The sequence below is a fragment of the Lynx rufus genome, unplaced genomic scaffold, assembly GCF_022079265.1.
Source record: "Lynx rufus isolate CCGP_SWC_20201006 ecotype Redwood Valley unplaced genomic scaffold, mLynRuf1.p SCAF_14, whole genome shotgun sequence".
Lineage (NCBI taxonomy): Eukaryota > Metazoa > Chordata > Mammalia > Carnivora > Felidae > Lynx > Lynx rufus.
In genome coordinates, this window is record NW_025814828.1 from 11,768,379 (window position 1) to 11,794,253 (window position 25,875).

At 43.6% G+C, this 25,875-nt stretch overlaps 1 protein-coding gene across 4 annotated transcripts in view; it reads right to left on the bottom strand.

Annotated features, from left to right (window-relative positions):
* Window positions 1-25,875, bottom strand: part of PIR (pirin) — an 89,761-nt gene that overhangs the window by 29,597 nt on the left and 34,289 nt on the right. For all 4 annotated transcript variants that reach the window (XM_047075922.1, XM_047075923.1, XM_047075924.1 and 1 more), the window contains exon 6: window positions 5,782-5,866. In XM_047075922.1, the coding sequence (XP_046931878.1) occupies window positions 5,782-5,866 (85 nt within the window). The remainder of the gene's footprint in view (window positions 1-5,781; window positions 5,867-25,875) is intronic.

Here is a 25,875-nt window from a genome sequence, read left to right on the forward strand (position 1 = left end):
TTCAAGAAACTGAATGCCTGTCACCAGCCACAAGGGTGTGGGCTTCGAAGCGCATCCTTCTGCGTTGAGCCCTGGGATTGCCACAGCCCTGCTGATGTGTCCACTGCAGCCTTATAGGAGTCCCTGAGCCAAAGACCACAGTGACACTGTGAGGTAACAAATGTTATCTTCAGCCACTACATTTGGGAGTAATTTGTTATGCCACAATATAGATAAGTAATACAGTGAGATTGATACCTACCAGGATTTACTGAGTAGCTACCGTACGTACAGCATTAGAATCTACTTTTTAAAAAAGTGTTTTGAAGCAGTGATTTCTATTCCCCCCCCCAATTTTATGGAGATGTAATTGACAGGGCTCCTTTCTGTTTTTTCCTCCCATGAAAGCAAAAATACATTGACAATAAGAGAATGTATTTTTCCTATGGCTGCTATAAGAAATTAGCACACTTTGTGGCTTTAAACACCACAGACTTGTTATCTAACAGTTCTGGAGGTCTGGAGTCCCCAAATGGTCTCAACAGTTTAAAATCAAGGTATCAGGGTGGCCTTCTTTCTGGAGGCTCTAGAGGAAAATTCATTTCCTTGCCTTTTCTACCTTTTAGAGGGTGCCCCTATTCTTTGGCTCGAGGCCCCCTTTCATTTTCTTTTAATTTTTTTAAATGTTTATTTTTCAGAGAGAAAGAGAGACAGAGTGTGAGCAGGGGAGGGGCAGAGAGAGCGGGAGACACAGAATCTGAAGCAGGTTCTAGGCTCCGAGCTGTCAGCACAGCGCCTGACATGGGGCTTGAACTCATGGACCACGAGATCATGACCCGAGCCAAAGTCAGATGCTTAACCGACTGAGCCACCCAGGCACTCCCCTGCCCTTTTTAATTTTAGAGAGAAAGAGACCACACAAGCAGGGTAGAGAGGCAGAGGCAGAAAGAGAGAGAGAATCACAAGCAGGCTCCATGCTTACTGCGGAGCCCGAAGTGGGGCTCAATCCCACAACCCTGGGATCATGACCTGAACCGGAATCAAGAGTGGGACGCTCAACAGACTGAGCCACTCGCCACATGGCACCCCCTACCTCCATTTTCAAAGCCAGCAGGTGCATCACCTGGACCTGTGCTTCCACTGTCACTTCGTTCACTCCGACTCTTGCCCCCTTCACGTACCCAGACCCTTGTAATTATATTGGGCCCACCTGGACTATCTGGGCTACTCTCCCCATCTCAAGATCCTTAACTTAATCATACCTACAACATCCCCTTCACCATGGAAAGTAACATATTCACAGGTTCCAAGGATTACAGTGTGGACATGTTTGGTTTTTTATATAACTTTTTTGATGTTTTTTTTTTTTTTGAGAGAGAGAGAGTGAGAACACACCAAGGAGGGGCAGAGAGAGGGAGAGAGACAGAATCCCAAGCAGGCTCCACACTGTCAGCACAGAACCCAACGTGGGGCTCTATCCCACGAACTGTTGAGATCATGACCTGAGCTGAAATCAGGAGTCGGATGCTCAACAGACTGAGCCACTCAGGCACCCTGAGTGTGGACATTTCTGGGCCTACTCTTCAGCTTACCACAGTGGGGTAGGCCCTATGTTCTCCAAAGAAATCGTTTGGATTGACGTATATATACTGTAAAGAAAACTAAAAGGTTGGGGGAAGTGAAAAGAAAAAACTTACAAAATTAAGTTTTTCCAGGGGCACCTGGGTGGCTCAGTTGGTTAAGTGTCTGACTTCAGCTCATGTCATGATCTCGTGGTCTGTGAGTTTGAGTTCCACGACAGGCTCTGTGCTGACAGCTCAGAGCCTGGATCCTGTTTCAGATTCTCTGTCTCCTTTTCTCTCTGCCCCTTCCCATCTCACTCACTCTCTCTCTCTCTCTCAAAAATAAACATTTAAAAAAAATTTTTTAGGTGAAGTTTTTCCATACCAGAACCATCCTCCGTTTTTAACATTCCAGATGATACTTTAAAATACCTACTAGCAGAGGCACTGTGAAGGAAGATGGGGAGCAACAGAGTGGCTGTTGACGGCCAAACTGTGATGCAGTCAGAAGACAAAGGGGACGTGAGGACCAGAGGCCCAAGTTTCTTGGGCAAGACTGATATGTTCCTAGAAATACAGGTTTATGTCCTTCTGAATGAATGATACCAGTGTTATCTGTATGTCACTTTGCAGCAAGGAAAATCAGATTGCTTTGTAAGAGATGGTAAAAGTCACTGCAAAAAAACCCCAAAAAAACAAAAAACCACAAACCTAAACCCAACACAACTACTTACTCCTGGTTTAGCCAAGAGCTAACATGAAAAATGTGCGGCCAATGGGAAAGGAATGTGGTGCTGTCAGAGACCTGACAGATTGGATTCTTTGCAAGTGATGCACTGTCCAGCTCAATTCCTGGTATCAGCTGCCTTCCCAATCGCCACGGCATGAAACATCTGTTTTCTGCAAGGTTAGCCCAACTCCACAGAAATGGGCCTTAACCAAAGGAAAGAGAGAGATGCTAAAAATCAATTCTAATAACTATTTAGGGGAAAGAATTCAGATGAAACCGAGTCTGATTCACGAGAAAGCTTTCCAATCTCCCTCAACTGGATGTCCCTTGAGAAACATGTATTTTCCTGGTATCAGGGATGAGATGGTAGCAGCGTATGCCCCTACCTCTCTCCCTCTACTCCGGTAATGATACAATCATGTCGGCATTACATTAGTGAGATCACAAAGCTTATGCCAAAAGCCAAACATAACCCAGACGTCCATGTCAAATCCCCTTACCGTGAGTAACAAAACCATCAAAATATTGTAAACGGAACATGTCTAGGACCCTGCCAGTGACAAAAGCATTTCAAAAAATATCTGATGCAGCAAAGCACCCAAATAAAATGAATTTAAACAGTCCTTCAGGTTTATAATGGAATTTGACCTGAAAGGTGGTTTTTAAAAAAAAGACAAAGGGTCACCTTGACTTAAATGACTTGATAATAAAATTTATGCAGCATAATTTCACCAGCCAATATGGCTGATTACAGACAGCCAAAACTATCAAGTCTGTAGGCAGTAAGTACTTTATAATACCTGAATTAAACTGTTTGTCTGGTACTGGACAGAGATGCCCCAAACTTTGGATTTGTCACTTAATGTAATGTGAACATGGGTGTGTGTGTGTGCGTGTGTGTGCGTGCGCGCACGTGTGACAGAGACAGCGACACTGAGAAGAAGAGAGAGGACGCTTCGTTGCTGGGTTTATAAGAGACTTTTTCCAAATGGGTTTATATTGACTCGATGACGCACATGCATTTCTAAGCTACTGGCTTTTCTATCCCTCCAAAAACGTTTTTGAAAACAAATCTCAAGTTTAGAATTTATAAGGACAAATTAGAACAGAAGTTTGGCCTTTTTAAAATTGTTTTAAATCTTTATTTACTTTCGAGAGAAAGACAAAGTTTGAGCAGGGGAGGAACAGAGGGAGAGGGAGACACAGAATCCGGAGCAGGCTCCGGGCTCCAAGCTGTCAGCGCAGAGCCCGACGCGGGGCTCAAACTCATGAACTGCAAGTTCACGACCTGAGCCCAAGTCGGACGCTCAACCAACTGAGTCACCCCAGAAGTACAGCCTTTCAAAGTGACATATACGCATTCTCTCATTAGGTAACGTAGAGTGGTGCTAAGGGTAGAACAGAACCTAACATGAACCATACACTTAGTGTCAGTGGGGTCATGGAGAAACTGGCACTCTCAGATACTGCTGATGGAAAAAGTATAATTGTGTTTCGGGATCGCAGCCTGACAATGTGTTTTACTTATTTTTTTAATGTTTATTTATTTTTGAGAGAGAGAGAGAGAGACAGAGTGTGAGCTGGGGAGAGAGAGGAGACACAGAATCCGAAGCAGGCTCCGGGTGGTTGGCACAGAGCCCCACATGGAGCTCGAACCCACAAAGCGCAAGATCACGACCTGAGCTGAAGTCACTCAACCGACCGAGCCAACCAATCACCCTGACGTGTTTGTTTTAAAATCAAACATGCGTATACCTTGTGACCATCACTGGAAATCTACTGCATCAAAATAAGTGCCATAGGGAAGGACACGTGTATAAGGATGTTCACTGCAGACCAGTGTGCAGTGGCCGAGCTCTAGGAACAAAGGGAGTGCCTGCTGACAGGCAGTAGGTAAATGCCTCACAGTCCACCCACGGCACGGCATACCGCCATTACTACCACCACCACTGAGAGAAACAGACTCAAATACAGAGAACAAACCAGTGGTTGCCAAAGGGAAGGAGGACGGGGAGATAGGCGAAGGGGATTCAGACGTACCATCTTGCAGTTATAAAATAAGGCACGGGGATGAAAAGTACAGCATAGGGAATGCAGTCACTAACACTACAACGACGCCGTGTGGTCACAGATGGTAGGCAGACATACCACAGCGAGTATACCGCAATGTACACTGTTGTCGAACCACTATGTGGTACAGCTGAAACTGAGATGTCAACTATACTTCAATTAAAAATTTTTCAAAGTCAGGGTGCCTGGGTGGCTCAGTTGGTTGAGCGTCCGACTCTTGATCGCAGCTCAGGTCACGATCTCATAGTTTGTGAGACTGAGCCACACGTTGGGCTCTGCACTGACAGCACAGAGCCTGCTTGGGATATTCTCTTCTCTTCTCTTCTCTTCTCTTCTCTTCTCTTCTCTCTCTCTCTCTCTCTCTCTCTTTTGTCCCTCTCCCACTTGCGTGTGTACACGCATGCTCTCTCTCTCTCAAAAAAATAAACTTCAAAAATTTTTTTAATTAATTACTTAAATAAACAAAGAGAGCCCCTATAAGTAGATTGGGAAGGATTCCCATGAGGAGCTGTTGGATCAAAAAAGATGCAAAAATGCATTTATAATATGGTTCCATTTTAGTAAAACAATGACAAAACAATCCTGTATAGGGGTGCATTTCCATGCATACATATGTCAGTGTAGAAAAGTGAGTGTGGAGAAAAACACAGCAAGATCTAATTTGAGGATCTGTGTCGGCTATATCCTAGAGCTGCGATGTATAGGGAAGGTACTGGAAGGAACTGGAGGGAAGCAAACTCAAAAGCAGAAGAAAAAAGCACTGTACTCAAGGTTAAAGCATATGGGCTTTAACACTTTCACACTTATTGTTATAAAAATTATGTATAAGGGTAGGCATATGTTTCAGAGAATTAATCTGAAGAGTTTTTCTATACTCAAAAATAGCCAGAAAAACCCAAAGAAGAAAATAATGGCTCCAAGGTTTCTGCCTAATGATCTCATGCAACCATTTTTAAAAATGAAATTGGCCTTATACACTTGGGAGTTTCCTAAGTATGCTTTTGAACTTAGAAGTCCACTTAAGGGTAAGCCCTCCATAACAGTACCTTTATCAACAGATACCAGTATCTCATTCAGGAATACACCTGTTCATAAGTCACAAGGTTGGAATGTGCCTGCAGGAACACTCTGAGTCACCAGTGGCTAGGAAATCAGAAGATGCAGGTGAAAGTCCTGGCTTGTCCAGCAAGTCTTTACGAGGACGTGAGCAAGTAGCTCATCTGTTGGATCTTAGTGTTTCCACCCATAAAACGGGGGTGGAAAAAAACAGGGCCCACACAGTCCGGCCCTAACACTCTATGAATTCTTCCTGATCTTCTTTGCTTGAAAAGCCCCAGGAATATTTGTTAATTTAAGTGTAATTACAGATTCAAAAATGAGCACATTTCAGAGAAAGCAGTCCCTTTTTTTCTGATCACTAAACCCCAGAAGCCACCATACCTTTAGGAATAGGCTGGGAATGCTTTGCTCCGTGGTCCAGTTTGAAGTCCAAATATAAGGTTGGTGTGCGAGTGTAAATCTTAGACTGAAAAGGAAAAGGAAACCATCAGAATCTTTCCAAAAATAAAGTTCTTCTTCACTTCAGCTGGGCGCTTCTCTGATGGGCCTGGGGCCTGGATGACTGTATTAACAACTCCTCCTTGGCAAGTGCTGTTAAAGCAAGGGGATGGGCTACCATACAGGCCCCTCTGAAGGGTCTTCATCTAAAAGTTAGCCCTCCTAGCTTTACAATATGGTTGACAAACTAATTTCAGGATGACAGCTATCTCCCTCTAACCATTTCTCAAATAGGGTCCCAGGTTAATAGTTTATTGGCCAAGGCTTGCCTCCAGCCTTCCACTTGATAATAGCAGGGTAGCTCATGTCCCAGGGTGTGCTTTTTCCCCAGGTCTCAATGAAGCCATGTCCATTAAAAAAATTTTTTTAAGTGGCCAGTAAATATTTGTATTTGTTCTAACTCTGCCCTCAGGCGAAAAAAGGTCATCCGCCACCACTGGCTTGAAAAAGCCACGACTTCAAATGCAAGAAAGGCCAACTTCTGCAAGATTTTCCACTGTAAACAGTGGCTTCGATTCCATCAACAGTTAAGCAGAGTTTGTGAGCCGATAGGATACCATGTTTTGAATCACTGGCACAGACCAAAATCCAAGGGATTATCGCTGTTGCTATGAACTTTATGATGTGTCTCACTGTTTATCACAAAGCCCCGGTGGTTCTGTTTGACTTTTTAGAAACTGAAAACACACACAAAAATGAAAAAGCACGTAACACCAAATGTGGCAAGGATGTGGAAAAAATGCAGCTTTTCATACACTCCCGGTGGGACTAGAACTTTGTATAAACGCGGTAGAAAGCTGCTTGGCAGTACACGGTACACGTGAATGTATATGCATGACCTATGACCCAGCATTCCATTCATATGTGGACCCTCAAAAGAAATGTTCACCTAAAGACAAGTATATGAATCTTCATAGTGATACTGTCAGTAACAGCCCAAACCTGGAAATATTCGAGATGTCTTTAACAATAGAAGGGATAAATGAATTGTAATCTACTTACACAATGAAATACTATACCGCAAGGACAGTGAATGAACCCAACTATATGCAACGACTTGGATGAATTTCACGATCATAATACCGAGCAAATGAAGGCAGACGATCATATACCATATGATTCCATTTCTATAAAGTTCCAAACGAGGCAAAACTAATCTATGATGTCAGAAGTCAGAAAAGTGGTTACCTTGGGAAGCTTAGTAACTGGAAGGTGTTAAAAAGGGGACTCCTGGGGACGAACAATTTCTGCCTCTTGACCTAGCTTCTGCTTCCATGGGCATGTTCACTTGGTGAAAATTTTCTGAGTTATACACTTGATTTGTATACTTTTCTGTGTCTATATTATATTTTAATAAAGAGCTGTAAATAGACTGTGTAAATAGACCAAAAGAGAGAATCCAGAGCCCACAATTATTCACTACCCTTGATAAATGCATCATTTTGCAGAGAATAATTATGTAAATGCTATGAGGACAGGAACATGGCTGTCTTTTTCACCCAGGGCCAACCCATGCTGCCTATCACATAGTAGGTCTTCAATAAATAGTTATTGGCTGACTTTCATAATGGAAAATCCCATGAATAATAAATTTATTTACAGTATACATAAGGTATTCATCAGTATCTTTACCTACCTGTAGCAAAATGCCTCTCTTCAGGACAGGTGATTTGGTATGGTTAAATTGTATGTCTGTAGATTAAATTTTGGAATTACAGAACTGTAAATAATGCTATCAGAAGACTGTTTCCTTTCCTATGAATGTCTCATGTATTAAAGCTTCAGGCTTTAAAAGTTCTGGCAGGTGGATTTATGTGGCTTAGAAGGCCACGCTGCATCAATACAGCTTCAAAGACTACAAAAGCAAATGCCCCTGTGCACACATAAATGAAACCAGAGAGACCTATGGCATCAAGTACAACCTCAGGCCAAAGACTCACAATCAATCTGAAGACCTTGAAACACATAAAACAAGGGCAGCGCCCATGGGACACAGGATCAAATTCTCTACGACCCTTAGATGTATATGGCACCATCTGGAAAGGATCTGGTTTTGTCTGATGAGGACTTCTAAAATTACCTCTAAAAAGATCAAGCGTAGGGGTGCCTGGCTGGCTCCATCAGTGGAGCATGCGACTTTTCATCTCAGGGTCATGAGTTTGAGCCCCACGTTAAGAGTAGAGATTACTTAAAAAAATTTTTTTTAATAAAAAGATCAAGGGTAAACTTCATCTAATATCGATGACTCCCCTGCCCAGGCAATATTTGGCTCTCTTCTAGAAAAAGAATCCCTGTTTGGTTTAAGTGTCTTTCCTAACCTCTGCTTCAGTGGCTGATGCAGTATCCCTGCCTCCAGCCAAGAGATTAATCACAGAGAGTCTCTTGGTTTAATTTTCACTAGAATTCTCCCAGAATGTAGTCATAATACTCTTGAGCTGGAAACCTGGAGGCTTTGATGCTAGCATGGCTTTTCCTGCTGACTAGCAAAGCACTTATCTTCTTCTGGGCTTAGTTCACTCATCAGAAAATCCCATGATAGGACTCACTGACATTTAAATTCATTGCTGGTTCTAAAATCCTGAGTCAGAAAATTAGTGTTTTCCCCCACATTTTAATTTTGAACATTCCCTTCTGACTTCTCAGACTAGAGCTGTCGAGAAGGGAGAATGTGGCTGGGGGCAAGGAAGGACAACTAGAACTGTGTTAAGAAGGGGGCCACTGGTTAATGGGCTCTACTCTTGCCCTCAAACTCAGTCATCAGTCTTGCTCCCCTAGCTATCTCTTTTGCCATCCTTCCTGCCTCTAGCTTCTCAACCTGATCCATACTGTCCAAATACCAGTCACCTCTCTAAGACTGCAACGACACAGACACACATGTGTGCATACACACACAGACTTCTGTATTTATGTACTCATTTACAAAAATTTAAACAGAAACCAACGAGAGACACTATAAAGCCACAGATAAAACCTACCATCTTACAAGCGTGAAAAGGGCTAAAGGGGATTTTTTTACTCATTTTTAAGTGTTTTCCACATCTATAGCCTAAAACAGAATTCCAATTCTAATATCCTTTTCTGTACTGAAAATGGGAACGTTAAAGGTTTCAATATAACACATCTTGAATAATCAATACCCGAAACATAAATGTACACTGTTCTATTTCAATTAATCCATAATGAGATAAAATCAATTCGGAAGCTGTCCCCATGAGTGGGGGTATAGGTGCATACATGTATATATACATGTACATATATATAGACACACATATCATGCGTTATATATACGCATAGTTTTTGAAAAGCAGATAGGTGGGGCGCCTGGGTGGCGCAGTCGGTTAAGCGTCCGACTTCAGCCAGGTCACGATCTCGCGGTCCGTGAGTTCGAGCCCCGCGTCGGGCTCTGGGCTGATGGCTCAGAGCCTGGAGCCTGTTTCCGATTCTGTGTCTCCCTCTCTCTCTGCCCCTCCCCCGTTCATGCTCTGTCTCTCTCTGTCCCAAAAAAATAAATAAACGTTGAAAAAAAAAATTTAAAAAAGAAAAGCAGATAGGTTTTTAATTTTGACCCTCCGTGGTAACTGTTGAAATAGCAAATGTAAATTATGTTCATTTAACACAAGGATAATGCTAGCCTCGGATGCACTTTGAGCAAACCTAGCACATTCTTAACTGTGTTCTGTTTTGTTTATTGTTATGTATAGTGTTAAACTATTAATATGGTCCTCAAAAACAGAATGAGAATTTAATTAAACAAACCGTTCTTTTTTTGGTTAAAACTTAGCTATAATGTGTATCTGTTAAAATAAATCGGTCCATGACAACCTAAAATAAAACATTATTCCACAAATCTGTTTCAGCATGAACAGAACTAATGCACTTCAAGTCCATCAGTGAAATTGTTTTCTTTTTCCTTTTCTCTGTTTTGGTCCTGATCAATAGTGCCTGTACAGGGACTAAAATCCAAGGCTATTCCTCTTTAGTCTTTCTTCTCATCTCATAGATTAAAAGTATTTAGGAAACTTATCTTTGAAGGTTTTAGTCTGCATTTGAAAAATCAAATGTCTTAAAAATCTTAGATTTCAAATATGCAGGGAAGGGAACAGAAAACTCTTCAGAAAAGGTTAAGGGTAAATTCTGGCTAGCCTAGACCAACAGGGGTGGCTCCCCAATCCAGACAACCTGGTCTCTCTTTCTCTAGAAATATGTCAGAGTTAAACCTTTAACGAACCTAACATACCGCTCCAATAATGACCACAAAACACCCAAGACCAAACAAGATCTCCGAAATCACTTCCTTCCGAACCCCAGCTACCTTCATCTTCTATCCTTCAAAGACTTCCTGCTTGCCCTGGCTTTTAGCATGATACCCTTGTCGAGCTGGCTTCCTGCCTGTACGTTTATTCGTAAATGTGATCTTAATTAAGGAGATGAAATCACTTCCACATGGAAGCCATATGGCTCAAAAAGTCTTCCCAAGAAAGAGAAAAGAGCACACTGTTCTGGCTGTGCTGCGTGAGCGTGGCAAAGGGCATCTCTCTCATTTTGCCTCTGCTCCTTTCACAGGTAATCGGAACCCATCTATCCCTGAATGCTGCTCATTTTGCCACGGTGCTGGCCTTCCCTAAAAGCAAGTGACAGCAATGTGTCACATGGCAGAGCTGTCAGAAATGAATGCCCATTTCTTTTTGGGCATGATTTCAAAATCCTTTTATGATTTGGTGATTCTCAGGAAATGCACTCAAATCCTCAATCTTACTATACGTTGCTTAAGCAGACTCCTCTAAGTAATTGTACCAACGAGTATAAATCCTCAATATCCAAGAAGAGAAAGAAACAGTATTTTCCTTCTACCTATTCCTGGACCCTCACCCTCATGTTGGATAATCTCCCTACTGTCAGAGATCATGTTTTATGGTTTGTTTGGGCCTTCTTTTTGGCATCATTGCTAACTTTTGATAAATATCTTTGCACACAAATCTCTGACCACATTTCTCTTTTTTTCCCTTCAAGGTGAAATTTGGGGCCTGAAGGTCCAGACATGTTAAGGGCTCTTGGTGTATCTGTAGGTTTATGGCTAAATGTGATGTGGCCAAAAGCAAACTGGTCAACACAATCAAGTGATTAAACAGCAATTTTGCTGAACATGCCTACTGTTAGTCATTGGTTGTTCTAGTCTTCGTAATTTTGCTATACCACAGGGCAGTTTTTCAACTCTACATGCTCTAAATATTGGTTCCCCCTCCCATTTAACCCCCTATTGTTAGAAAGTTAACTCATTCCAACAAATCACCTATTGTTGCACATTTAGATTTTTTTCCCCAATGCGTCCTTGTCACAAACACAGAAGGGAAGGATTAATTTCTGGAGGGGAGGGAAAGGAAAGGGAAAGAAAAAAAATCTGAAACTCTTGGGAAAAATAGACAAAAAGAAAAAGTAAGAAAAAAAGCCTAACCTACAAAAAAGTTTAAAGGCATGGCCTCCATAGTACAAACACTGACATTTGGACAGCCAGGGTCTAGCAGCATTTGTTTTTGAACAAAAAATCATTTTTACAAATTCTTATACTAACTGAATTGCTTTCATCCAAATTGTCAAATTGCTTAATAACTGTCTGTACAAAGTGCCCATTTCATCAAAATGTTGACCATATTATATATTTTTATTTATTTAATTTGGGGAGGGCAGAAAGAGAGGAAGAGAGAGAATCCCAAGCAGGCTCTGTGCTGTCAGTACAGAGCCCAACATGGGGCTCGAGAACCCATGAATGGTGAGACCATGACCTGAGCTGAAATTAAGAGTTGGACACTTAACCGACTGAGCCACCCAGGTGCCCACCATCATATTTTTTTAATCTTCGCTAATTTAAGAAGCAGAAATTGTTATCTCCTTGCTCTTTTAATTTTGCTATTAGTTTGGGTGATATTACTATTAACTTAATAAATACTATTAAGTATGATTACTATAAGAATAACAATAGCTAAGTATGTAAGGGCTTCATATGTACTAGGAACTATTTGGGGGGTTATGTATTAATTAGGACACTTGTACATCACTTTTTATGAAATACTGCTCATTACCCATTTAAGTTATCACTCATTACTTAGTTCCCTCACTCAAGATATACTGATTGAGAGCATGTAGTGTGTTAGTCACTGGATATGCATACTGGTGAATGAATAACAGATCTGCTAAGCCTTTATGGAGTTTACTTTCCAGTGAGGAAGACAATGTAACAAAGTAAATACAAAATTACACATGCTATAAAAGAAGTAAATAGGGTGCAGAGAGAGAAAATGAGGAGAGTAATAGATGGCCCCAAATGAACAGAGTTGGGGGTAAGTGGTTTCCGGGCAGGACAGGAGGGAGTATGGCATTGCAAAGGCCTTAAGGCAGTAAGAAGAGAGTGATATGCAGACACAGAGGTGGCTGGAGAAAATGGCACAAGATGAGTTCAGAGAGTCAGAAAAGACCTGGTCAAGTGCAGGCCACTGTAAAGTATCTGAGATTTCCTTAAAAGTACAACAGGAATGGCATGTCTGGGTGGCTCAGTTGGTAAAGCGTCCAACTTCAGCTCAGGTCATGATCTCGTGGTTTGTGGGTTTGAGCCCCGCGTCCAGCTCTGTGCTGACAGCTCAGGGCCTGGAGCCCGCTTTGGGTGCTGTGTCTCCCTCTCTCTCTACCCCTTGCCCACTCACACCCTGTCTCTCTCTCTCAAACATAAACATTTAAAAAATTAAGTAAAAAATAAAAAATAATAAAGTACAACAGGAACATGCTGATCCAATTTTTATCTTAGATGTCTTGAGCCACTATTTGGAGTAGAGAGCAGCCCCCTGAAGAGGCTGCTGCAGTGGGCTGGCTGGGACTGGGCAGGGGACAGGAGTGAGGTAGATACATTTCAGATAGATTTCAGAAATAGAAAGGTTTTGCTGAGGGACTGGATGCGGGTGGGGGAGGAAAAGGAATAACGGTGACCACCATGTTTCTTCTTTGAGCAGCGCATGCCATTCATTAAGATGGAAAAGACTGGAAGAGAAAGGAGTTCTCATTTGTTTGTTGTCAAGACACGTGGGAATAGGGGGAACAAGACTTCAACTTCTGCTGTTTATTTTTTTTAATTTTTTTTAAGTTTTTATTTATTTTTGACAGAGACAGAGTGCGAGCATGAGCTGGGGAGGTGCAGAGAGAGAGAGGAGACACAGAATCCGAAGCAGGCTCCAGGCTCCAAGCTGTCAGCACAGAGCCTGACGCGGGGCTCGAACCCACGAACTGTGAGATCATGACCTGGGCCGAAGTCGGAAGATTTACCGACTGAGCCACCCAGGCTCCCCCAATGTTTTAAACGTGACAGGCCTGGGAACATGAGAAAAGAGGTGCCTGAATGAGTCCACAGAACTCAGAGGTGAGGCGTGTGCTGTGAATATCAGCGTGGGACTTGTAGGACTATAAATGGCCTCTATGTTCATGGGATGGACAAGACCACCCTGGAAGATGATATTCTACGAGAGAAGACTCGGCTGAGATCCAGAGAACTCGTGTGTGTAGGGGTCTGGTAGAGGACAAGGGACTTACCTGAGAAAGGAAACTGAAGGAGCAAGGAGCGCCCAGAGATGCAAGAACCCACCATCTCGGAGACCAAAGAAAAGAGAGAGGGTGACGAGAAGGAGGAAGTAGTCAAACCATGTAAGGAAGAGTTAATGTGAAAAGAAAAAAATGACTTCTGAGTTGGGCCACAGGGAAGCCAGTGGTGACTCTAGGCACTGATGGGGGTGGATGCCAGGCTGAGAGCATCAGGAAGGTGGGCGAGTGGACACAACATGTGCAGACAAATCTTCTGTGGCTACGAAGAGGGAGCCGAGAATGGGGGTGGGTGTCAACAGAGTTTGGTGCTTCGCTTATCAATTTACACGAAAGGGTTTTTTTTTAATGTTTATTCATTTTTGAGAGAGAGAGAGATGACAGAGCACGAGCAGTGGAGGGAGAGAGAGAGAGGGAGACACAGAATCCGAAGCAGGCTCCAGGCTCTGAGCTGTCAACACAGAACCCAATGCAGGGCTTGAACTCACAAGCCACGAGATCATGACCTGAGCCAAAGTCGGATGCTTAACCGACTGAGCCACCCAGGCGTCCTGAAAGGTGGGCTTTTTTTTTTTTTTAATGTTTGAGAAAGAGATAAAGAGCGTGCACAAGTGGTGGAGGGGCATAGAGAAGGAGAGAGAGAATCCCAAATAGGCTCCATGCTGTCAGCACAGAGCCCAACTCAGGGCTCCAACCCACCAACCATGAGATCATGACCTGAGCTGAAATCAGGAGTCGGAAGGTGAGCTGACTGAGCCACCCAGGTGCTCCTGAAAGGTGCTGGGTTTTTTTTAAATATATATTAAGGCTGCTAGTCTTTAATAACAGTTGCTGTAAAAATCTCCCAGTTTGTTTCTGACTTTAATTTCATTTACAGCAGTTTTAACATGGGTCAGATCTATCAGTCTTTTCCTTCTGATGCTTTTAAACTTAGAAAGTCTTTCCCCATCCAAAGATCACGTAAATGTCTTCCTACATTTTTCTAGTTCTACATTTTACATTTAATTTTTTGATCTCTGTTGAATTTATTTTGCTATGAGGTATGAGATCATGAGCTAAACTGGTGTCCTTTTATATTGAATGGTGAATCACTTGTCCCAGCTGACATATTCTCGTCTTTTCCTCAACTGATGATAGTCTTCTGGAGTCTTTTGCAGGTAGGTTCCCTTTCTGCCCATCACAAGGAAGAGCCTTAATGCAGACAACTTCACAAGTAGCTCAAGAGTCCAAACTAATCAACGAAGATCTACTCCATAAGGAGTTCTTGTCATGATCTAGTACACTTCCCACTGGGCCTCCCAATCTCCTTGTCCTTCCACTACTTCCCTACTCTCATGGTCTGCTGGGCTCTGCATGGGGGAGAAAACCCATCAGCACAGACCCCTTTTCTCTACCACAAACACCTTCACACACACACACTCTAGAAACTCACTGCCAGAACCTTTGGCCCCTGTGTGGAGAACCATACCTTCCTCTGTCCCCCGGAGATCCTAAACCTTTGAGGAAGTGAAAAGTACATTTACCACATTATTTAAAGCAAACTTCTAATTCTCGTTGCTCAGAATAGGCTGAAATGGTAAGGCTTCTGTCTCTAATCCAAAGCACTCGGATTTCTGAGTTCTTGATTATTCTAAAATATTCTGATAAGGGGTGGGAAAGATGAGTTTCCATCCTCAGTGCCAAAGGTTATCATGGGGGGCTTAAAATCTTATAATCATAGTTTGACATATACATGAAGTGCTACACAAAGAAACGACAAGGAACACTTGGGCAAACCGCCAACAACTCTTATGGGGTGAGAGAGAGGACCAGACAACATTTTTAACTTCTATCAAACATAAAGGATTGTGGGAAATCTCAAGCATCAAGCTGTCCAGCTGACCAAGAATTCCGGACATAGTCAAATTATTCTCTAGTCCTTTCCTCGACTTTCCTCGAGCAGCCCTGTTGTCCATAGTAACATTCTCAGCCCTCTCCTCACCTTCTATTTAGGAGAGGGGCCGTGAGGAGAGAAGAGCGAACGGGGAAGGGAATAAAGGTGCTGACAGGGCTCGCAGGCCTGACATTTAACCGGAGGCATGTTGACTGTGAAACTGGTCTCGGACTCCTTCACTCTTTGAGTCAGCATTCTCGCCTGAAGTTGGGTTACAGATGTTCTAACTTTTTGGAAAATTAAAACCAGACGAAGAACAAATACCCATCCTTTATATGAGTAACCCATCCAAAATTTTACAAAGGCAACAGTACAATAAAACCGCAATGACCTCCAAATATGCCAACAGGGAACCTTTCTATCCCTTGTCTCCTACCCATGGGTAATATGTTCCAAGGTTGAGTCAGCAAATCTATTAACAGATGCTAGAATATTCCTCACAGGGCTTTTTAATATTTTTTCATCGCTATTAGTTACATTTGGTATTTACTAAGATGCTTTTAAGGGTTCTTGCAAGAAAGTGCATGAATAGGGTGTCTGGGTGACTCAATCGGTTAAGCATCTGACTTTGGCTCAGGTCATGATCTCACGGCTCAGCCCATGAGTTCGAGCCCCACGTTGGGCTCTGTGCTGACAGCTCAGCCTGGAGCCTGCTTTGGAATCTGTGTCTCCCTCTCTCTCTGCACCTCCCCTGTTCATGTTCTTTCTCTCTCTCTCAAAAGTAAACAAACATTTAAAAAAATTAGAAAGAAAAGAAAATGCATCAAGATGGGAAGCTGTTTGGCAAAGATAAGACTTCACAGAGAGCTGGAACGGATACCTCTGTGCAGATATGATAAAGGGGGAATTTATTATGGCACAGGGCTTCTCCTACGTGATCATTTGAAGGACAATCTGATACAGTCAGGGGTATCTGCTTGTACAGATATATACCTGAAGGTACCTTTTTGGTGTCTAAAGAGAGAGAGGGAGGTTCACTCAGAAGCTTCCTTCCAGGAAAAAGAAACAAGGCATTCCCAAAGTGGAAAGAGACACACTTAGTAAGTTTCTGCACGAGGGCCCGATGGCAGAGGTACTGCACAAATAAAAGGAGGCAAAATTCAGGAAACCTGAGTCTGGGCCTAGGTTCCTTCCACAATGGGCTGTGTGACCTTGGAGAAGACCTTCACCTAGGTGGGCTGATCTCTCATGTCTGTTGCTGCCTGACATTCTGACCCCAACAGAAGAAAAAGGAAGAGTAGGTTTTGGTTGGCTCTGCAAACTTCTCATCGTATCAGGAACTCTAAACTCTTGCTGCCCTAAGAACTTCACTCATAGCCTAATACCCCATTACAACAATGGAAGAGGTAAATGAATGGGAAACTTCCTGTCCACCTGCTACATAAATAGGCCGCAGATGGACCCTATGTTGTTTAGTCCAAAGCCTGATGAAGCCAACTCGAATTCTCATACATCCGGTTGCGTTAAATATATTCCAAATAAACACATTCTGAGCCATTTAGAGCCTGCCTACCCCACACATGCCCTGCGAAATTGTACCCACCATCTGCTAGCAGTAAGCAACACCCTGCAGCTAGAAAAGTCTTCCACCTGCTGCTAGCGTTTGGAGCCCTCTGACCCAGAGACCCTCTACCTTGTTGCTGAGTGACATCACCTAGACGGGTAAGCACCTTCCCTGATTTCCCCTACTCCCCCGGGAGGTCCCTTGCCCTATTCCCCTTATCGTGTCACTGTCTCCAGAAGGTCTCCAGCCGTGAGGGACTTACTTTCCCACGCAAGCTTGTCGACACACCACCCAAATAAAGCTTGGGTGTCATGGCCTCTCTCACACCTATCTCTTCCTTAATCAACTTTCAAATTTCCAAACTTACTACACTAACCCTTCTAAATGAAGTAAGTATACAAGCAGGCTCCCAAAGTATTAAATATGGCCTCCCCTCTACCCACAAACAAAAAAGGAGGTTCCCTACTATTCAGCAACAGCTCCACAGAATTGAAGAGTTGACCAAATCAACTAAAGGGCTGAGACCTATGGAAGGGATCAGTACTTACCTCCCACGCGGGCAAGTAAGCAGTGGTCGGCTCCTTAGGAAAATTACTGATCGGTCAAGAACTTCCTCTGAACCTTTCAATAATCCATCTCTCCTCTTAGACCTCCCTGTCTTTAAAGTGTCCACAGATAGGGGCACCTGGGTGGCTCAGTCAGTTAAGTGTCTGACTCTTGATTTCGGCACAGGTCATGATCTCGGTTCGTGAGATCGAGCCCCGCATCAGGCCCTGTGCCGACAGTGTGGAACCTGCTTGTGATTCTCTCTCTCTCCCTCTTTCTCTACCCCTTCTCACTCGTGCTCTCTCATCTCTCTCTCTCTCTCTCTCTCTCTCTCAAAATAAATAAATGTAAAAAAGAGAAAAAAAAAAGTTTCCACAGATAAAAACCTGCTCTCGACAGAAAGTCTGATTTATGTTGGCTTGTGCCAAACTGGTAAGGACCTATGAGCATGTGGCTAAGAGCCCAAACTGGAGCCAGGCACCTACCTAGTTGGAATGCCAGCTCTGTCACTCACTAGATGCACAGCTAGTCTCACTAGCCTCCCTTCCTTCTCTCATTATGTTGCTGTGAGCATTTGTGAGAACCCAAGTTAAACCACGTAATATGCCTCCTCAGAGTCTCTCAGCCTCGCTAGCTCCTGAGCCCTTGCCCACCCCACCCCCCCGCCCCCGCCACACTGACTGCCAAGTTCTGAATGGCGGGAGCTGCAGCAGCTCCAGAGCTCCTGGGCTTGACCTGACAGACCCATGGAAGCTCTGGATCCAAGCCCAGACTGGAATGAGGATCCAAGCCACTGGATGTGGCATGTGCCCTCCTCAGAGAGGCTGCCCGAAGTGGCTGGGTGACACAATCCAGAAAGGAAGGGCATTAGCCTCAGTGGGGCCAACTTCGGTGAAGAGGGATGGAAGATGTGGAATGACAGGAAAATTCATCTTTCTCCGTTACAAAGTCCCGAGGTACAGTTTTCCATCAGGCATCCTGCGCCTCCAAGCATCTGCCTCATTTCCCTTCTCCCTCACACTCGCTGCCCCGGGATTGGACAGAAGTCCTGCCTTAGGCTCTGTCTTCCAGAGAACCCAAGTTAAATTGGGAGGAAGAAAACGCGTAAAGCACTCAAACTTCACTGCCCAGTATGGTTACCACCAACCATATGAGGCGAACGGAGACGTGCCGTGAGTGTAAGAGACACACAACATTTCCCAGACTTGGTCCAAATGATGTAAAATAGCTCATTATGAACTTACATTGATTATATGTTGAAATGACAATATTTTGGATAATTGGACTCAGATATATGATTAAAATTAACTTCATCTGTTTCTTTTTACTTTTTTAAAAATGTGACTACTGAATATTTTGAATTAGATGTTGCTTCCATTATGTTTTTACTGGACAGCCCCTAGAATTTAGTACCTCACAAGTCCACGAAAGATGTTACCATTTTCATTTCCATTCCCAAGAAGTTCTAGACATTTGCTGTCAATAAAGCCTGATGATAAAAAGGAATGTGGGAATAGAAAGGGAGACAGAGAGGGAAAAGGGGACGAATATGTATTAAGTACGCTTAATGTCACTAGACACATTATGTATCACACAAATAACTCAAAAACTATTCGTTACTATCCCCGCTTGGCGGATAAGGAAATAAGGGCTCAAAAATAGTTTTCCCAAGGCAACAGAGGTATTAAACAACATAGCTGAAAACTGGACCCAGGTCAGCTTAACTCCACAGTTCATGTTTTTTTTTTTTGATCTATCATACTGTCTAAGCATTGGCTCTAATGGTACGGTATGGTTTTGATAATGGAGGCTTTTTGACATATGTTAGGGCTTCCCAGAATTCCCTTAAATCACTTAATAAGAGGTCAACTACACTAACCAAGTTAAAAGCTACTGCTGAACATAAATCAATCAATATTTACCCCACCCCCTCTCTCTGGCCTTGGGTGCAAGAATTGGGTGCACGGAATGGAATTCAATTGATCATACATCACAGTCCACATCACATGGTCATCGTACATCCATGAGAGGCCCCGCCTTGTTTTGTATTTTTCCCCATTATCCCTAATTTCAATCCCATTCTCCCACTGGTTCTTGGTTGGGCATCCGTAATGAAATTCCTCTCAATATACCCTTCATATGTTTACTCAAATATATAGGTGTCCTTGAAAAATAAGTGATATTGTGGCATAAATGCTTTCCTGTTCTGACTTACGCCACATCATTTCCTGAAACCTAATAATATGGATAGAATTAAATACAGTCTATTGCTTCTGGCAGCTACATCACACTCCATTATACGTAACCACCATATTTGACTTATCCATTCCTGAAGTGGCGAACACCGACATCATCTCTGACTCCTTTCTACCACCCAGGACGCTGAGATGATCATTGCTGTGTCTACTTGGTGAAGTTTTGCTGGAGCAAATATCCAGGAGTAGAATTACTGGGGCACACTCCATATTCAGTGTTCCCTTCAGTAAGCAATGCCAGTTCACTCTCCACAACGAATAGCTATACTCGCGCGCCACGCGTGAAGCCTCTATTTCTTTCCATCCTTGCCGGCATTTGCCAATACCCAACTTTCCAACTTTGGCCAACCTGACGGGTGTTCGGTGGCAGCGTATTATTTGAATTTACATTTCTCTGCGTGTTGGCTAGAAGAACATCTCTTCATATTCTTATCAGCCTTCAATAGTTGGGTGGAGGATTTTCTTAAGACCTAGTGCCTGGAGTTGCCACCGACACAAGCATCTTTTCACAAGAAGACAGGAATGTTTCACTCCAAAGGGTAGAGGCACTACAGAGACATGGCTTTGTTCTCCCAATTATGTTAATGCCCTGGACTGACCACATCTATCAGTTTTCTGCAGCTATAACTGCTCTAGGGCTTGGAGATTTGGTTGTGTAATGAAATCTCATGGAACTAGGGCTGGTATTCCAATAAATGTGTCTCTTACTACCTTCTGGGTCTACTTTCAAAGTGAGATGAAGGAGAACTGATGTACAATGAATTCAAGTTGGGAAGTCCTGATGGAGCCACATCCAGCCTGGGGAAAAGCCAGGCTGCGGTGCTTATGAAGAAGAGAGTCTGTACCGCACCCAAGCAAAGCAGAGTTAAAGTTGGGTAAGGATGCTTTGGGACTTCATTTAGAACGTACTTAGAAATTATAATTTCTGTTGATTTGGTTTATAAAAGCAAGGGGGTTTAGATCAGGAGCTTGGATTTCTTCTTAGAAATTTGATGATGAAGGAGATGTGTGTTCAAGACTAGGACATTTTAATTTTTTTTTAGTGTTTCTTTTTTTTAATTTTATTTTTTATGTTTTAAAATCTACATCCAAATTAGTTAGCATCTAGTGCAACAGTGACTTCAGGAGTAGATTCCTTAGTGCCTCTGACCCATTTAGCCCATCCCCCCTCCCACACCCCTTCCAGCAACCCTCAGTTTGTTCTCCATATTTATGTGTCTCTTCTGTTTTTTCCCCCTCCCTGTTTTTATATTATTTTTATTTCCCTTCCCTTATGTTCATCTGTTTTGTCTCTTCAAGTCCTCATATGAGTGAAGACTAGGACATTTTAATATTTAGGTAATTTTGATGCTACTACTTGGGCTTCTCACACACCTCTCGACATGGCTGGGAATAATTCAACAGGGAACTAGGATAGGGAGTAAATGTGCAGCATAGAATAGGATGTGCCTTGGTAATTATTTAATGAAAATAACTCTCTATATTCATTTCAGACCCTTCTGCGGGTAAAATTTATCCCAGAGAGTTGACGTTAGTTTCAGTGAAAGGAGATCCACAATGACAAACTTCTCTCCTTCCCTGAGGCTGGTGGGGGGGGTGGGGGGGAGGCAGTCACTGCTAAATAGCTAAGTGTCCAATCCAATAGATTAACAAAACAAAATGCTGGGGAATATTGGGGGAGCCTCCAGACCCCTCTTTAATGTTCCCATAAGGCAACATCCAGCTGCTCTCAGCCTTCCTCATCCATTCCTGGGGGCGGAGGAGAGAGGGAAGGATGGGATCCAGTTGGTGAGGGCCATTCAAGGAACTGAGCCTGCTCAGCTGGGCTAGTCCCTCTCCCTCTCTGTCTCCCATGAGGTAAGAGGCCAGCCTCTGAGAAGGATGCCTATAACTGTAAGCTCTGCCTGGACATGCTTAATGAAGTAGAGAAAGTATTAAAAAGCTCACAGGATCTCAAGAGACCAGTCATGTGTACTTATCCAGATTTTACTGTAATAAAGATATTTGGATCCCCATCTGGCTAACTCCTCAAAGTCTACATGTCAGTTCATTCTGAACTTGGGAGGGGAAGAAATGATAATTACCTCTTGGTCTTCTCTCTACCTCAACTCCCTACATTCGACTTGTACCCAATTCGAAGTCCTCTTCTGCTTTTGTCTGGTGGACAGACTCTCACTTAAAACCTACGACAATATCTCATCACAGTCACCAGGAACTCTTACTCGAAACTTGCACCGATCAGTAACAGATGGCTTTGAATCAGGATCTGATGTCAGGGAAAATCGACCGGACAAGCTTCAAGAGTTACTCAGAGACACTCAAAGTCCCCAAGGCACACAAAGACGTAAGTGGGTACGGACCCCTGACAAGCAGAGCTGCCACAGCCCAGCATGGACACTACCGAGAAAGGAATCTGGCCGGGAGGACTCAACTGGCAGAACCTCTAATAGGTGGTGGTGATGGGGTGGTGCGAGGCAGGCGGGTTTATGAGAAAGCACTCTAGTGGAGAGGACGGAAAGGCACAAAAATCAATGCTAAAGGAACTGGGATGGAGTGGAAAAGATGTCAGGGTCTTTATGTTCCTCCTTTTCATAGCCCAGCTCTCCTTCTCTTGTGGATTCCTTCTTGTCATCAAAGAAGAGCAGGTGGGGAAGGGAAGGGAAGCCAGCATTGTTCTCAGAGACTAGGGATGAGAGGGAAACTGACCATAGGTGGTTGTCTGAAGGTGGTGGGAAAGAAGAGTCTTGTGGTCTGGACTTCAAAATGATTTCCTCCAGAAGGACGCATTTAAACTTCTCCAATTGCTACCTACAGTTGGACCGATAAAGAAAAATTTTGGTCATCGTGCTTTCCTTCCATAATGTTAAAAATGAGGGGCGCCCGGGTGGCTCAGTTGGTTAGGCGGCCGACTTCAGCTCAGGTTATGATCTCACAGTCTCTGGGCTCGAGCCCCGTGTCGGGCTCTGTGCTGGCAGCTCGGAGCCTGGAGCCTGCTTCCAATTCTGTGTCTCCCTCTCTCTCTGCCCCTCCCCTGCTTGCTCTCTCTTTCTCAAATAATAAACATTAAAGAAAAAAATTTTTTTAAAAATGACCCACCTCTATGGAAGCAAAGAGAACCAGGGGGCTTTAAGATTTCATAAGACAGAGGCAAATTACCATTATTTTATTCTTCCATGAACCTGGACGAACTGGATCTGAACCAGTTCATGTCATGTTCCAAATGGAACAGCTCTATTCTCAACATGGAGGACTCCCATAATGATACAAAAGCATTGCACCTTTGGAATTTTGTACTATTTTAATTTTGCTCACTCAGAGGGAGAAAAAAGGCAGAGAAGACAGAAGAGCAGTTATTCCAGGTGAAACACTATTGGCATATTCAAGATAGTTCTAAAGACAAAAGAAAATGAAATTGAGCGGCGCCCGGGTGTCTCAGTCAGTTGAGCGTCCGGCTCTTGGTTTCAGTTCAGATCCTGATCTCACAGTTCATGAGATCAAGCCCCACGTCAGGCTCTGTGCTGACAGCATGGAGCCTGCTTAGGATTCTCTCTCCCCCTCTCTCTCTGCCCCTCCCCACTAGCGCTCACTCTCTTTCAATGTAAACATTTTTAAAAAAAGAAAAGGAAATTGAAAAGTTAAAAAGATCTTTGTCCTATCAGCTGGCTCCTTGAGACACGGGCCTGCTTCTCCTGAACCTTCTGATTGTGTTGAGCCTCCTCTCTATTCTGCCTTCCGCTAAAGCCACCACGTTCACAAGCCTGGTGACTCACCACACAGTATACTAGTGTTAGCAGCTGACGTGCCTGTCCCTTCCTTTGACCGTGCCCTTCCAGCTCCCTGATTCCTTTCATCTTTTCCCTCATACCTTCACAGTGTCTTGCACGCGGTTGGCCTCAATACCTATTTGCTGAGCTCAACCAAACTATAAAGGCATAGATACCTTTCTGGGAAATCCTTCCAATTCCCCATAGCCAGTATGGAAGTCCCTCCAGGAAAGGGAGGATCAGAACGCTTCCTCATCTCATTTTACTGAGCCAAGGGAAAACCAAACAGCTCAAGGGCACGCAAGGGAAGATAAAAAGGATCCCCCTGTGGTTTTAAGACCACAACATGCTCTTCCTTTAATAGAGTAAACCCTATCAATGATTTAGAGCCCACGTGAGTTGAAATTTAAAAATTCTTGTCTGAGAGGACTTACACCTAGCCACAGGAACAGAATTCTTAAAGCTTCAAGTAATCAAAATTACATCTGACACCATATTTTCTCATCACATTTTAGCCTGAGTTTGGTCAAGCTGTTTATAAGCTACGTGATCCTAAGCATCTGTGCTTCGGTCGAAATAAACAACCGTGTTTGCAGCTCGCAGCAGCATGGCTTTATAGACACCAATAGCAGTCTTTAAAATACTGCCGTTTACCTCATTTATATCCACAAGAGCTTATCTTCCAATGCAACGTCCAAGAGCCTCCGAAGCTACCTGAAGCAGTCCTGTAGCTTTCACTCCGGTTAGAGAAACATATGTAATGTGTTCCTGGGGAAAGACTTCTTACATCCTAAAAGTGCAAGCCTTGACAGTCGACCGAGTGATTACAATGAGCTATAAAGTGTCCACTCACTTTTATTGAAGGCGACGCCTTGGTTTTTTATGGCTTTCATTATACTCTGATTCTAAATTTCCTTGCTAATCTGTACTCCTGATTACCAAGGCCAACGATGTAAGAACGGCACGGGATATAACATCTGGTTTAAAAGCACACCTATCCATTCTTCACGTATTGCCAGAAAAGGGCTTGTTACCACCACTGGAATGTACTTCCTAGGTCCACAAGGACATCGTGAAGGAATAATAACATCTGGCACCCTTTGTGCACACCAAGAATGCTATTTCTGGGGTGAGTGGACCGCCCTGGGCAAGAGCAACCTTTCGTACAGCTGATTTGAGCAAATCCTGACCACTGTTTATTTGAACATTCCTCACTACAAATGAAGTGCCTGTCTTTGAAGTTGCTGGATGCATTTCTTTGGTGTCCTCCTCGTTACTAAACAAGACCAACAGACCGAATTGTGCCTATTCTCAACACTGAATCAGAACCAAGTTTTGTTCTTGTGTGTGGAATGATGCAGATCATCTGCTCGGGCTACATGGTCCTTGTGGGGCAGCCACTCCTACAGAACGAACTGCCTTGTGAAATTCGACAGGACAGCAGACTGCACGCAGCGCTCCACCCTACCTTATCCTCAAACCACGCTACTGACAACCCTGGGAGAGAGGGATACCGGAACACATACAGCCAACATCAGCCATAGGCAAAATCCAGGAGTAGACAGACTTGGTCTTGGATTTCCCTCCAGCCCAGTACTCTGCACCAATTCCTTCTGCCCCGTCACAACCCCACCAGGATCTGGTCGTCCATGCATCCTGACATCAGGATCCCCAAAGAGTTATTGCACTCCTACCATCCATGCCTTTAATACCAGCCATTCTAGGACATGACCTCTGTCCCCCTCTCTTTTCTTTCTTTCCCTTGCTTTATGCACACAAGCAAAATCAATTGTCCCTCCTCCGACTGCCATGGAAGTTTTGCACACTGCTGGTTTAGCCTCTCACGTACCACATTATACTGTCGACGTGTGTCAGTTTCCCTCCCCAGTTAGACCATGACCTTATTTGAGAACGGTGGACATTCCTCATTCACATCGTATCTCCAGGGCACTGCACTATGGGCACACAGCTGGTGCCTAACGACTAAATGAACAGAGCTCACAGACAAATGGGACACATGGATTAAATAACTGTCAGTCTCCAAATCCCCTGGGATTGAAGGTAGATGATTGTGTAGATCTAGGGCAGTGGAGAAGGCTTCACTGAAGAGAGGGGACATGGGCTGGACCTTGGCGAACAGCAGCAATGAGGCAGAGGTGGTGAAATCCTCAAGTTCACGTTTCTACAGGACTGTACTTCACCATATCCTTTCCCCGCAAATGGTGTTTCCCTCATGCTATGTCAAAGGAGACCAGAAGGCTGCCTTATGCTGGTATTTCGTTTCCTCTCTCCCTATACCCATCCACTATTTATTTAAGGTCTCAAAAGGGAAATTCAGCCATGATTCATTTGGGTGATTGTGGTTTTCTTAGGTGAGACTTTAATTTAGCCTCCCTT